Source organism: Poecile atricapillus, chromosome 1 (assembly GCF_030490865.1).
Source record: "Poecile atricapillus isolate bPoeAtr1 chromosome 1, bPoeAtr1.hap1, whole genome shotgun sequence".
Classification (NCBI taxonomy): domain Eukaryota; kingdom Metazoa; phylum Chordata; class Aves; order Passeriformes; family Paridae; genus Poecile; species Poecile atricapillus.
The window spans coordinates 167,491,051-167,505,561 of record NC_081249.1 but is presented as its reverse complement, the minus strand read 5'-3'; the positions used below and the strand labels follow the sequence as shown (position 1 = coordinate 167,505,561).

Below are 14,511 nucleotides of genomic sequence, written 5' to 3'. Positions count from 1 at the left end.
ATTCCTATTCCCATATCTTTGCCTGACAGCCCCTTGATTTCGAGATTATAATAATTTGGAGGGGGAGGAGATTTACATTTTTCCATGTAAAAGAAAGGTACTTCCTTAGAGGACACCTGTCTTTTCAAACCAAGACAATACCACATAGAAAATGTTAAGCACTACGACCAAGACTACATGGTATTATTCATATACAGATGGTAACTAATGCTTTTCAGCAAGGAACCTTTTTTCAATCTACAAACTTTGAAATTCCTTCTGGGCTTCCATAAACAGTATTTACTTTCTAATGATGAATGAGGTTCTTAAACAACCCCCACAATTTCATATGAGCACGCACTTTTTTTACTAGAATACTTTTATTTTTGCAATTTTGACAAAGATATATTCCACCAGCTTTTCAATTTATATTATATAATTTTATGCTCTCTGCTCTGAGAAAAAAAACACATCATTTAAAAAGTCTGAAGTAGAAAGATGAAAGTGCTACAATTAAGGAAGCACCAAAACATTTAAAAAAACATATCACTTTTAATATATGAGATGTATGGTTGCATTGGTTTTGTATGGACAGGTTTTGTTAGCCAGGGGAACTACAGAAGTGGCTTCTCTAAGAAGCTGGTAGAAGCTTCCCCCATATCCGACCAAGCCAATGCCAGATGGCTCCAAGATAGATCTGCTGCTGACCAAATTTAAGCCAATCAGTGATAGTAGTAATGCCTCTATGACAAAATATCTGTATAGGGAAAAAGTCTTTGTGCAGAAGTAAATGTGGCCAGGGAAGACAGAAGAGAGAATCTGTGCAAAAAACTTCTCTGCAGACACCCAGTAGGCAAAGAAGCAGGGGAGGTCCAGGGGAGAGCTGAGATTCACCTACAGCCGAGGTGTATGGCAGGTGGGTGTCCAGAAGGAGGCTGTGACCCCATGGGAAGCCCACACTGGAGCACACTCCTGGCAGGACCTGTAGACCCAAGAGAGGAGCCCACACTAGAGCAGGTTTGATGCCTGGACTTGTGACCCCGTGGGGGACCCGTGCTGGAGCAGCCTGTGCCTGAAGGACTGAATCCTGTGCAAGGGACCCACAATGGAGCAGCCTGTGCCTGAAGGACTGAATCCTGTGGAAGGACCCACAATGGAGCAGTTTATAAAAAGCTGTAGTCCATGGGAAGGACTCACACTGGAGAAGTTCATGGAGGACTGCCTTCTTTGTGAGGAGCCCCAGACTGGAGCAGGAAAAAGACTCCTCTCCCTGAAGGGGAATCAGCAGCAGAAACAACATGTGATGAACTGACTATAACCCCTATTCTTCATCTGCCTGTGTAAATTCAGGAGAGAAGGGGGAGGTGGGTTTTCTGATTTTGATTACATTTAAGTAATTTTCCCAGGTCAGGCCTGTTTTGCCTATGACAGTACTCAGTTTGTGATCTCTCCCTGTCTTTATCTCAACTCTTCATTAACAAACTCAACTCTTCATTTATAAACCCTTTGTTATAGTTCCTCTCCCTTGTCCAGTTGATTCTTGATTTTAATAGGAAGTAAAAGTCTAGACTACAATTTTATTTCCTGATTTCCATTTGCACAGAGTTCCATTAGCTGCCTGAATCCCATCATCATACTTTGTATTTCCTACCTTTATTCTGCTGCATGTTTTCTTTTATTGCATCTAATAATTCCTTTGCTGCTTCTGCATTTTCACCCTCCTCCTGCACATCATCTTCTCCTTCTCCTTCTCTTTCTACTTTTCCTTCCACCCTGTCAGGTTCTTTAGCCACAATTTGTTCCTGATGACAAGAACAGAAATATGAATTGGCTCAGAAATTCCATAACCAAATTTATTTTATACACAGATGTAGTAAAAGAAAAAAATAAATAATTCCTTTCATGTGTGCCCATGAACAGTGAGAATACTGAGCAACTTTAATTCTCTAGAAAGATTTTAGTGCAACCACTAGACATGATCAGTAAGTTGAAAGATATTTCCATTCTAAAATAATGGGATTATAAGTAATTTTTAAATGCTGCCAAACATTGTAATATCAGAGAAATTAAGATAACAGGAATATTAGAAAATAGCAACACACCAGATCTGCAATTTTTTCAGAAATCACATCATTTATCGTAACATAATGTAGCTTATAGTGTTTGCAGAGCTCCTTAGCAATGGTAGATTTGCCAGACGCAGGAGGACCATGAATGCAAATTTTGAGAGGCTGGAAAACAGGATAAAGATATAACATTATTCAAATAGCGTATTTTTTCTTAGGTAAAAGCAACAATATTTTTAATATAACTCATAGGAAATAGCAATTGTACTTGAAACTAAAGATTTTTTTTTTTATTAATTTATTTATTGCTGAATATCTTCTCTATCACCCACTGGTCTTGAGTAACATAGTTACTTAAATGAAGAAATTTACTGTTGAAGAAAAAGCATGCTTCTATTTAGTAGACTTACAGACAAATTTGTTGTGGTTAATTAATGTTTGAATAATCCAAAGAGATGAAACACAATCCCACAGATAGGATGCAGTGTATTTTGGAATGTGGTAGCAGATATTCCACTATAAATAGATATTCTACTACATGCAATAGTCCTACTTCCCAACTGAGGTAGAGTTGCTGTCATCAAAATTATTATTTTGACCTCAAAAATTCCAGATCCATCACAGTCTTAAATTATGTCTTATTTCAACCTACCTAACCTGAGGATGAGTAAGTGCAATTAGGATTCCAGTATATACTTATTAAATATATTATGCACTAAACTCAAAATCATACATAATTAAGTGACTACCTTAATTTAGTAAATCTGACACTACAAACTCTGCAACAGAACAGTGACAGAGACAATCTTGCTAGTCTTCCTTCCTGCAACCTGGTATGTACTGTTTTTTTTAGTTACATGCATATGTACTTAGATGCAATAGTTTAACCCAAGCGTAGACCTGATAATCCTTTCAGAGCCAAGGGACTTTCAATAAATAACTTATAACAAAAGTAGCTTCACCTTGTTTTACATGCCCTGAACTCTTATTCAAAGTTTGAACCAGATATAGACATGCTAAGCAGCTTTATCAATACTTGAATGTAAACAAGCGTATTTCTGCACATTTCAATAACCTATACATTAGAATACAGAAGTTCTAAATACCAAGCTAACATAGGAAATAGTGAAGTTGCCCTGTAAATTACACAACAGAACAGAGTAAAATGAAGGCTGTATTGCATTGGAATATCCACACTCAATGAATATATAAAGGGCAAAAAATACTCACCTAACTATTGACTATTATATAAATAAAATATAAACTTATTGTATTATTGAAGCAAAATATATCAAGAGTGCTATATACTGCATAAAGAAGCCAGCACCAGAATAGCAGTTTTCCATCATTAAACTAATTTGCATTTACAGAATTCCAGTTTTAGGCATAAAGGAAATAAAACTCAGTCATTATTTTTTTTAACTTATATTGTCTCTTATTTAACTTCTTCAATTTAATTTTAAGTTTTTATGTTCATTTATTTTGCATCTATATCCATCTTCTATGTACTTTTACTTAATTAATTTAAGACTTGTGTTTATATAACCATTTCTCTTGGGGATAAAGAGAGAAAGGTGGTTTAAAATAGTATATACCAAAGCATTACCAGTAATCCTCGAGTTTGCTTGTATTCCATGATGACTTGTGCAATGTTCTCTATCAGTCCTTCCTCAGCAACCCACTTAATATTGAAATTCTCTTTCAGATAAGTAGGTTCAAATCGCAGGTTCACAAACAACATATCCAATTGCATTTGCTGAGGGAACAAAGCTACATTTATTTACAGACTTAAGCTATGCACGTTAAAAGAGAAGCTGGAACAAGAGACCAGAATGGATGTGGAGAATAGAAAGAATTAAAGCATTGGGAAAGAAGGTTTGCATACAAAGCAAAACAGACATTTTAAGCTTTTTAGAAATATTGTTTTTCAATGTATATTTGTATTTGAGTGTTCTCATGTTGGATTAGAACACGCAACAGTAAACAATTATTCTGTGCAACGAGATGTTTTCATGTAATTGCAAGGAATCACCCCTTTCATAAATTTATTAAGTACCATCTTAAAACTTTCTGGGTTGTATTTTGTTTATTTCTCCTTTGAACAGTTTATTCCAGATAAATTGATGAATACAACACAATTTTTGTATTCTGTGTTCATCAGCCTTAGCAGCACTGCATTATCAACTTTTTCGTTGTTATTTTTATCATTTTGTGTAGGTTTTGTTAGAGTGCTCCCATATGCTAAGGAGAACAGTGACATCAGAGCTTCTGTGTTTAATTCTTTTGAATGAGGCTGTAACTCTTCAAAATTCTGTCTTTTATGATGGCTAGATTTTATTTTTAAGGGTGACCTTAAACCAACTCACCCAAATTGAAATTCACTTGAAATATTTTTAGGCATATTTTGGGGCTAAATTTTTCCAGTGAAATAAAGAAACAATAAATTATATATTTCATTATATTATACTTTTAAGTTTAAATACTTTCCTCAAGTAATAAAACAAAGACAAGTACTGACTGTTAGTTCTTTGCTCAGGAATGCATTTTCTTTAGGAACCTTCTCAATTTTTCCAGGTCCAAGATTTTTACTGATACACTATCAGAAAAACAAACAAACAAATAAATAAACAAGAAACCCACACAAAAACCACTTAACAAATCAGATTCTTAGGAAAAAATTGAACAGGATTCCTGTGGATAAAGTATATGCTTTAAATTTTATGTTATGCTGTACCTGGAAAATCAGGATATTGATTTGAAATAAATGTAAGAACAATATATTCATGTTAGTATTAAATAGCTTTTGATTGCTAAGCAACACTTCTTCCTTAGTACCTGCAATAAAAAACAAACAACCCAAAACCACAGAAAATTTTATATCGCTCTTCAAAGTATGAATAGATTCCTAGTGTTTAAGATCTATTTGGAGATCTTTATTTCCCCAGCACTTTCACTTCAGGTTCTTGAGGTATTTAATTAATAATTGGGAAGGGTTTTCAGATCAATGCCACTGATAACTCTCTATATATCATTTATATGTATATATCATCATTAGACAGAAATTGTTAGTTACTCCTACAGCCCTTTAAAATAGATTTAAATCCCACTACATTCCATAAAATCATAAACATTTATATAGACCATTGTCGGAGAAAGAAATATTATAGTTTATGACTTAAACATTTTCATGAAGGACGTTTGCCTATTATAGCAAAAACTGTTACAAGGGCTTCAGAGAAGACTACCACACCCTGAACGGGGCTCCAACTGAGGCTGTGAGCAGCTCGCTGATGAAGATAAGATAAAGTAACAACTCGGGGTGGGGGAAAAAGGATACATTCACAGAACACAAGCCTAACACGTTCTGAGTGGTGACCGCAGCCTCAGGGCTATCAGCTGCCCGGCTCCTCGCAGACCCTCCCAGCAGAAGGTGTGTCTTGGCGGGGGGAGGGATGTTTTGGGTGTGCAGCGAAGAAGCCTCTGGCGAGAAGCAGTGACCGCCCAGATTCTGCTGTGCCGATCAGCTCAGCTGACGGGCCCTTCACCCGGGGAAAAGATTATCCACAGCAGAGGGGGTGTCATGGCCCACCAGAGGCCTCACCAAAGGGGTCCCCAGATCCTGCACCAGAGCACTGCAGCATGAGGCAATAGATCCGTAGTGTTGCAAGGGACGGTGTCAAACTGGCCCCCTCCAAGGGAGGCACGGGGACGTTCCCACCTGCCCAAAGTGCGTGTTGACCCACTGGATTCTATACTCTATAGCACGGCGGCAGTGGTGGGGGACCCTCATCACCAGAAGTTCAGATGGAGAGGAGCAATGAGACCTCGCTGGTCTCATTGCTTCCACCTAACTCTTGTCACCCTCTCCTTGCCTCACCTAGCCTCTTTGCCTCTTTGCCTCTTTTACTATTAAATAAAATATATCAATTTTTGGGCACCCACATCTACCCTCATTTGGTTTTTATCACGTTTTTGGGGTACATTTTGAACCTTCAAAGTTCTTTCCATTTCATACACAGACTTAGTTTTTCTTGCTCTTTTGGGTTTAAACTGGACCATAACAACATCAGATCAAATAATCCAGCATTACATCTTCAATGATGTCAGTTAGTGGACACCCAAATGAAAGTAAGCATGAAAAAGGCATATATGATACTGCTTCCCCTCTTCTAATCTTCAGCTATTTTCAACTACAAATCTCAAAGTGTTTCTTTCCCATGCACCTTTCCAGTCTTCCCCTGGGCTGGTACAGCTCCCTACCAAGGCGACACTATAGCATCCTCTCTGCTGGCAACTTCCTGTCCCCAAAAACTGTCTACTTACTCTTGTCCTCTATTTCGCATTTCTAAACAGCCACATACCCTTGAAAGAACACTAACCACTCTCCTTGGGATGTCTACCTGGACCAAAGCACAGTTTTCATCTTCTACTGAAGCACCTGTTTAATGAAACTCTATTTGATACAATCAAAAAAAAAAAAAAAAAAAAAAGCACTCCTATTTGGTACTTGTGTAACAGTTCCTCAATCTACATAAGCAAGTATTCTATGAATTGACTCTCACTATCACGGTGTATCATTCAGTGTCATTCAGACTACTTCTAGACTTAATTTCAAAACTCTTGGAAAAACAAGCTATTTTCCACAACATGAAGGGAAACATATGGTAAAGACTCAGTATCCAATCACAGTTCTGAGAACCTCATAACACTTCTCCATAACTTTCTTAGCTAAAATTTCTATTTAAGTTAATGACAACATTGCAAAAATTGTAGCAAGATCAAATAAACTATTTTGTTTAAAGGACAGAAGTCTTAGAGAATTTCATAGTAATCTTCCATGTAATTTACTACTCAAGATAATTGAGGAAGACATAGGAACTTCTACTTCAGTAAAATGCATAGTTTTAAAACCTTACATACACATATACTAAAGAACAAAAAAAGAAACACAAATCCCTTATTTTCACCAACGCTCTTACCTTTATTAATTGTTCAAGGGTGTGCATCGATGTATCTACTGCAAGAACATACTGAAAGTCTGGCCTGTGGTCTGCTACATTTTGTAACACTCTGAAACATAGCAAGTACAGACCAGGCTGGTACTTGGAGAAGCATCCATGGCTTTCCTTGTTAAATGCATTTCATGAAATAGTACCAAGAGTCTGCAAATTCTTGCAGAACATTTCAGAGTATGACACTTTCATATATATTTTACTTAATAAAGAAGTACAGCTACAAATCTTATTTGAAAAGGGAAAAAAAGCTATATCTATAGAAGATATTATGTTAGTCTGCTACAGAGTCCACAATCCATTTCCAGTTCTGTGTAGTTAACTGGTATCACACTCTAGACTGAGCATGACTCGTCATTTATTAAAAGCAAAGCATCAGTGCAACAGTCATAAGTTTTCCAGAAGGCACATCTACTTCTAAAGAAACAGAAAGCTCAGTTTGACTCAGTTAAAATGGCCCAAGAGTGACCTTAAACCAACTCACCCAATTTAAAAGCCTCAGTACTCTCTAGTGGATTTGGATTTGTTATCTAGCTAGGTATCAATTATTACTCAGAGAATTTTTTTTTCCACTTACCCTGCTAAATCACGAATATGAATGGTTGGAATAATATTATTTCCATCTCCAAAAACAGGTATTGCAGGAGTCTCACCAACCCAACACATCTGAAAATACAAAGAATAAAGTGAGAAAAAAAATTAACTAGAACTAAAAAAGGAACATTTGATTACTAGGAAAATCGGTATATTCAAGATTTAAAGTTCAGTTTATTGAAGAATTACTACAACTGCAGTAAAGGAGACCATTCTTGAAAATGGTTCTTGCCAGCCTACTTAAAAAAAAAAAAAAAAAAAGAATGAGAGAGAGAAAAAAAAGAGAGACTGTAATGTTGAGAAGAACATTCCTCTGGATTCCATTTAGATGACAGATGTGTTCTCACTGCTGGAAAGTACATGTGGAGATACTGTTCAAAAGCCAGAGAAATATCTAAGAAAAAATAGAGACAAAAAAGAGAAAAACACTTCCACTGTAGCTAAAATATTTGAAAAGGACCAAACAAACAGTTCTGCTCATGAAAGCGTTGAGCTTACGATACCAAGACTGCTAAAAATGGATTCAATTCCAGTGCAGTTTGCCCCTAGAAATAAAATGATCCTTCAAATGTAGTTGGATGTCTACCTTAAAAAAGTAGTGAAAGAGTCCTTCCTCAGCTCCATATTGATGTCCTGAGGCAACAACGTAAGTTGAAAACTTTTCATTGTTCTGTAAAGTGAAATCAGCATGAAAGTTTTTATTAAAATATGGTACTACAATTGGGATACAGGTTTACACTGACTCTTGAATACATGTACACTAAATATACAAAGTGTGCCAACTGTATCACTTCTAAATTGTAACTAGATCAGTTGTTGCATATCCTGTAGCTTCCGGAGTCATATTATTATTTCTTTGTTCAAAAAAAGCTGTCTACATTTCTCTTCCAAAAAATAGGCCTATCTACATTTGAATAAAAAAATTAAAATATTAAAATTAATTAAGATGTAAAACTTGGAAGTGATGTAAATCAATTAAGTAAATGGGATAACGCATGCTTCTACTTCCTGTTTTCAAGAAAAAAACCCTCAGAAATTCATTGCAGCTATTTTGTCAATGCATCCCATTTGCATTTGGCTATCTAAAGGAGCAGAAAATGTTAGATTAATGATTTTACAATTTCTTAACTTTAATTTTCACACACAATTAAGAAAAAATATATCTTTGAGCCATTTAAATGTTTTCCTAACTACACATCATGATTAACCCACATATTTTTGTCTTATCATTATTGTGTAATGTCACAAATTTGCCTGTCTGTTTGGACATACATGTTACTCTTTGTATCAATGGTGAGGATGGTTATAAAAAAAAAAAAAATCATCTGAAAGGAAAAAAACTTTCAAAGAAGTTTTTTGAATTAATCACTTCGAAATTTTTAAGATGAAACAAAATTATTAAATAATTTCCATGTTGTAAAGATCCTAGGCAATATATATCTTCATCATACAATGTAAAAGAACCTGCCGTTATCAGCAATGGGAATACATGTGCAGATTTGGGATCTACTTTTTTTGGGGGGGAGGGAATGGACCTTTTGTTATCATCTTTATAATATTTTAAAAGCAGAAGAATAAGACAGGTCTTAGCAAATCTTTGATCATATAAGTAAAGCATCATACAACTTGATGACAAGTTGCAAAATCAGTGTGCTGTATCCATGCAGTTTTATCTGTACACTTACAAAGTGTATAGATAAAGTGAAACTTTGTTGTAAAAACTATTTCATCTCAACTGAATTCAACAGCTTGTTATTAATCATGAGAAACACTAAAATTAGCAGACATTACAGATAGCAGAAGACCTTCCACACTGTAAAGACAGCTGCCTGTTTCAAACACTACTAGGGCCACAGAAGGACTTTGCTATGGGGTAAACACAGAAGGGAGCAACAGCAGAATTGCACTAACTCTAGACATGGGTGATCTGGTTAGTACATCCTGGTTAATGCATCTGGACAAAAATTCCCAGTGTGGCCAGAAGCATAATGAAACAACTGCTCATATGTATATCAGTAGTCAAACAAAGATCACCCCTAGTTACGGGTCAGATGGCAACCACCAGCCATCACTGAAATCCCCCTGAATATGCCTCTGTGAATACCTGGAACTTGGACTGTAAGATAAGCCACCACAGTGGCAACTTGAGATAAGAAAAGATAAAGGTGGTATTATTGTCTGGTTGTTATCCCAGGGGGACATTTAACAAAGCTTGGGAAGAAGAATGCTTTGCTGATAATGATCACAAAGAATGCAGAATTTACAGGCCATAAGGAGATCGAGCTCAGCAAGTGTGCTGAAATCAGCTCCAACTGAATAAGGTAAGGTAATTCTGGCAGGGGGAAGGTCATGACCACTAACTCATGGCCTTCTGACCCAAGAAACCCATCAACTCAAAAGAAGACAAAGAATGAGCATGGGACTAATTAGCACTGGAAGTGAGGGAATAATTTAACCAATAGATTAAGATAACTGTGTAGCCAATAAACATTAATTCCTCTGTTTGCTACAGTTTATAAATGTGTAAAATTTTGAATGATCTTGGGAACCTCATCACTGAGTAGCCCAGTATGAAGAAGGACCAACAGGATGCCACTGGATCCTTGGGTGGTGACTATCTTCTGATTGATCTCTCTCCTCTGTTTTCTATTTCTATCTCTCTACCTCACATTGTTAAATAAAATCTATATGATTGACTTCAGTTTATGGTCTTGTTTGCATATTAATTTGGGCAGAGGTATCTCTTACTACTCAGATCTTAACACACACTGAGTTTGCTTGGGTAATACCATGACAGATACTGTTTGCACTTAAGAGCAGCAGCTCCCAGGGTTGCTCTGGACAGACTGCAGACATTTCCCAGAAGACACGTTGTCATTTCGGTCTTGTAGCAGGAAAAACCTGCCTCTTCTGAGTGCATAGGAGATGCTATTTCTCATTTCTCTTAAAAAGAATGCAACACGGGATTTTCTTCCATGTATCTTGTGCTAACTCATGCCCACAGGAAGACAAACCATAGTTTTGCACAGACTGCCGTATATCACTGAATACACACCTCTAAAACAGGTTCAGTTCCTCTAACAATAGCTACTTAGTGTCACAAGCCACCCATTGAGAAGGTACTACTTGGCGTTACTTGGCTATAGGTAATTTTAAAAGTAAGGCAATTCTTAAGCTTGTTTAGTCGCGGGTAAGGAACGTCACTGTCCCGTGTATGGTTCAATTAAAGCCACTAGATGTCACTTTGGAGCTGGGATCGTCAGTTCCAGGCTGCAGTTGTTTTACGCTTTGCTCTAATTTTGTTCCAATAAATTGCTTGAAATGAGAAACAGGTCTAAATAGATTCAGGAGCTGTGATGGCACTGAGAACAGAGCTAGGGGATGAAGAGCCTTTCTGTCCTTGTTGGGCAGATATTTCTCCAAGGATTCGGAATTTGCCAGGACCCCAGAGACTGCAACTTTTGAGAAAAGTGACACAGCTTGAATGCCCTGAATGCCACAAAGGTAAAGGTAAACTGCTAGTGATAAAAAACAAGGACTCTTAAACTCTCAGACTGTTATTGATTTTTTAATCAAAAAATAGGTGAGAGGTACACTAATGCAGAGGGGTGAAATCTTGCTTTAAGAAACGACTTCCATTAAATTGCACTCTGAACAGGCAAACAAGGCTTAGAAAACCTTCTATTCTTGGTGCAAGAGCTTTTTTACCTGGCTGGCAAGACTGATGAATCCCAGTGTCTGAATTCTTTGCAGGGAACGATAACACTGTAATTTCTTTCACTGATAGCACATTCCCTAGATACCACTGGATTTAGAAATGAGTAAAGACTGTAATTCAGAAGTCTCCAGCCATCACAGGAAACCAAAGCTGATTTTATGGGAAGAACAGATGTTTTGGAGCCCTCCTGTTCCAAAGTGCTGACAGGAACCATCCAGGGGCAGTGATTGCTGATCCAGGGGCATTGGTGCTGACACTGGGATTCTGGAGGAAAAGGGCTCCTTTTGAAAGGGCTACAGCAGGTAGGTGCTGAAACATTCAAGCTCCTTTATAATGTACTGCTACATATCTATCTTCTCAACAGATGTTCAGCCTGACAAACACTTAGAAGCTAATTATATAAATACTTTTGGTATGCAGTGACTCAGTGCTTTGGACTACTCAGAAAAATAGTCAATAATTCATCTGGATATTAAGTGGAGGCAGTAGTTAACATGAGGTTTGATGGATGCTGTTTAAAATGTTCATGTTTTTGATATCACAAGTGTGAAACTTTCCCCATGATCTTATAAATCCACGTTAGCACAGTAAAAGAAAAACCAATTCACCACTGCTTTTACAAGCTGTAAAACAAACTTTTAATTCTATTCTGTAATTATTAAATCCAGAGTAGAAAAGAGTATAATTTCTAGTGCTATTTTCTCAGCAGGGCATAAGATGGCAACTATATGCTCAAATCAGAGAAAAGTTTTTTCACAATAAACTCTGTTATTAGCTGGATAAAGTTTTGCAATGGACATTGGATTATATTGATTATGGGAGACTCTAACACAGAAAAAGAATGACCAAATGGCACCTTCATCATCCAGTGTATTTTGTTCTCTTCTCACGTCCTCACTATTCCACCACTAATGACAACATATTTCATTTTCCTGAATTGTAAGCTGAGCCACTGCTGGTATTTCTTTAATAATAGCTCTTAAATACAAATAGAGGCATAGTCTGTTCTCTAGTAAGATTAATAGTCTAATCAGACCAAAGCAAGCAAAGCTGAAGGAGGGAATTCTAAAACATATAAAGTGATAATATATTTTAGCTATTCTGTGTCAGCTCTGTGGCCGAGATTTTAAAGTGAATTATAGGGTGGAACAAAAGTCAACAAGGCCTCTGCTCTAAGAGCACAAACTACCCAGGGACATGTTAGGTGTGGCCAGAACATCTAAGTATTTAAATGAAATGTAATACTAACATAGCTTGCTAATATTTAAAGATGTTGCTTTCCTTTAGAGCTGTACTGATATCCCATTCCTCTACAACCTTTCTTCCTCAAATATTTCCACACAGACCCCAGCTTTGATTGTACAATCAAAGAAAGTATTTTTTTTAAGATGAATATGGTTTACTCCCTACCTAAGAAAAAAAATTAAATTGGGATTTTTATTATGCATGCACTTGGGTTTCAAAAGACACTATAGTATTCTCTATGCTATTGTATTTTATTAATAATTTGTGTCATCCATATTTATAAAGAAAATACTATATTCTTAAAAGGTATTCAAATGGTTGATAATTTCCATTACTATGATAAGGCTCTAAATAAGGAGACAAATCAACTTATTTTTATAAAAAAGTTCTATACATACAGTTTTCCCAAGTTTTGCAATGTGTTTTTCAGCATTTATGTAATCCGTAAAGCTAGGATGAGATTTTCTTTTGCGAAAATTGCTTTCATTAAAAGGATTCTCAGGATTTTCCTATGAAGAAAAAAATAAGACCAATACACATTTTTTAGAACAATTTTTAAAGGTCTAGATGGTTAAAGGAAGTTCTTTAAAAGTATTTTAAAATCTGTTTTAACTTTGTCTTCATTTGAAGTTCTTCAAGGTTCTGAATTTGCTGGTTGAGGTTCAACATTTTGAAAATGTCATTAATTCAATTTCAAATTTCATAGTAAAAGATTTTTAACTACTTTTTGTATTTTAAAAAAAATTAGTTTTTTGGTATATAGCATTACACAAGGTTGAAAAACCCTATTTCTGTAACACTGAATTTGAGAATTGCAATAGTATACTACAAAGCACCCAGCATGGTTACTGAAAATACATATATTGATATAAAGATGTATCTATTTTAATTATGTATTTCATTAAATATGCAGTTAACATAGGATTTTTTTAATGACTGAAAGACAGTGCATATTGTGGTTAGCATTTGTTTTGTCTCTTGACCAAGCAACTCCTTATGTCTTCCTGTATCATTATAGCCCAATACCTAAACTTTTCTGTTGGTGAATTACATCTAGCAATTCTGGCAGTAGGTAGTGAGTAAGGGTGAAAGAATCCTAAAACCCCGCTTCACTTTACTAGCCATCTTTGAAGTACACACCTGAAATATGTTGTGTAATTGAATGTAGTGAATATTTTCCATTAAATGGCAACATTTGTTTAAAAAAAAATAATGTTTTGGTATTACTTACAGGGTCAAAGGGTTTGGTATTTCCCCAGGTCATTATTGTTGAAATGAGGATGAATATCTTTTGTTTTGCAAAAGTCTCTATTTCCTTATGTAGGGCTGTTAAATGAAAGCAAGGATTTTATTTTAAACTGTATTATTCAAACTGTATTTTTGCTTTTATATAAAGGACCTGCATACCAATGCAGGACTCATACCAATGTTTTATGTGATGTGTTTTTAAGCAAATGCTCCTTGAGTTAAAAATAAAAAATCGGGAAAGAGTACAAATAGAGAAATAATAGTAAAAAAGAATCAAATTATTGGGAATTGACATAATTGCTACAGAGCTAAATGTTATGGGGAAGTAAATCCCCACCAAAACAATCTATACTAGGAAATGATTCATCTTACTGACAGCTGAAGTACTTAAAGAAAATAAAAAAGTGTGGTTTTTTTGTGATAGGAAAAAAAAAGCTACTGAATGCAAACAAAGTTTATTTTAATATCAAAAAAGATAATGAATTTTTTTGATATGCAAATTATTCTGTTTTCTGAGTGTTCATACTGTAAAGAGTAAAGCATAATTTAGTTTAGCTGTCATGTAAAGAATGATACTGCACTCTCACCATAAAAGGATTCCAGCTGCCTATTAGAATTTGGGTGTAACAATAAGGAGAAAGCTTCCAAA

At 35.8% G+C, this 14,511-nt stretch overlaps 1 protein-coding gene across 1 annotated transcript in view; it reads right to left on the bottom strand.

Annotated features, from left to right (window-relative positions):
• Positions 1-14,511, bottom strand: part of AK7 (adenylate kinase 7) — a 28,431-nt gene that overhangs the window by 11,553 nt on the left and 2,367 nt on the right. Inside the window, exons 4-12 of the mRNA XM_058848985.1 lie at positions 13,846-13,940; positions 13,013-13,123; positions 8,238-8,321; positions 7,635-7,723; positions 7,025-7,115; positions 4,564-4,641; positions 3,652-3,801; positions 2,082-2,210; positions 1,631-1,781 (exon numbers count right to left, since the gene is read on the bottom strand). Of these exons, the coding sequence (XP_058704968.1) occupies positions 1,631-1,781; positions 2,082-2,210; positions 3,652-3,801; positions 4,564-4,641; positions 7,025-7,115; positions 7,635-7,723; positions 8,238-8,321; positions 13,013-13,123; positions 13,846-13,940 (978 nt within the window). The remainder of the gene's footprint in view (positions 1-1,630; positions 1,782-2,081; positions 2,211-3,651; positions 3,802-4,563; positions 4,642-7,024; positions 7,116-7,634; positions 7,724-8,237; positions 8,322-13,012; positions 13,124-13,845; positions 13,941-14,511) is intronic.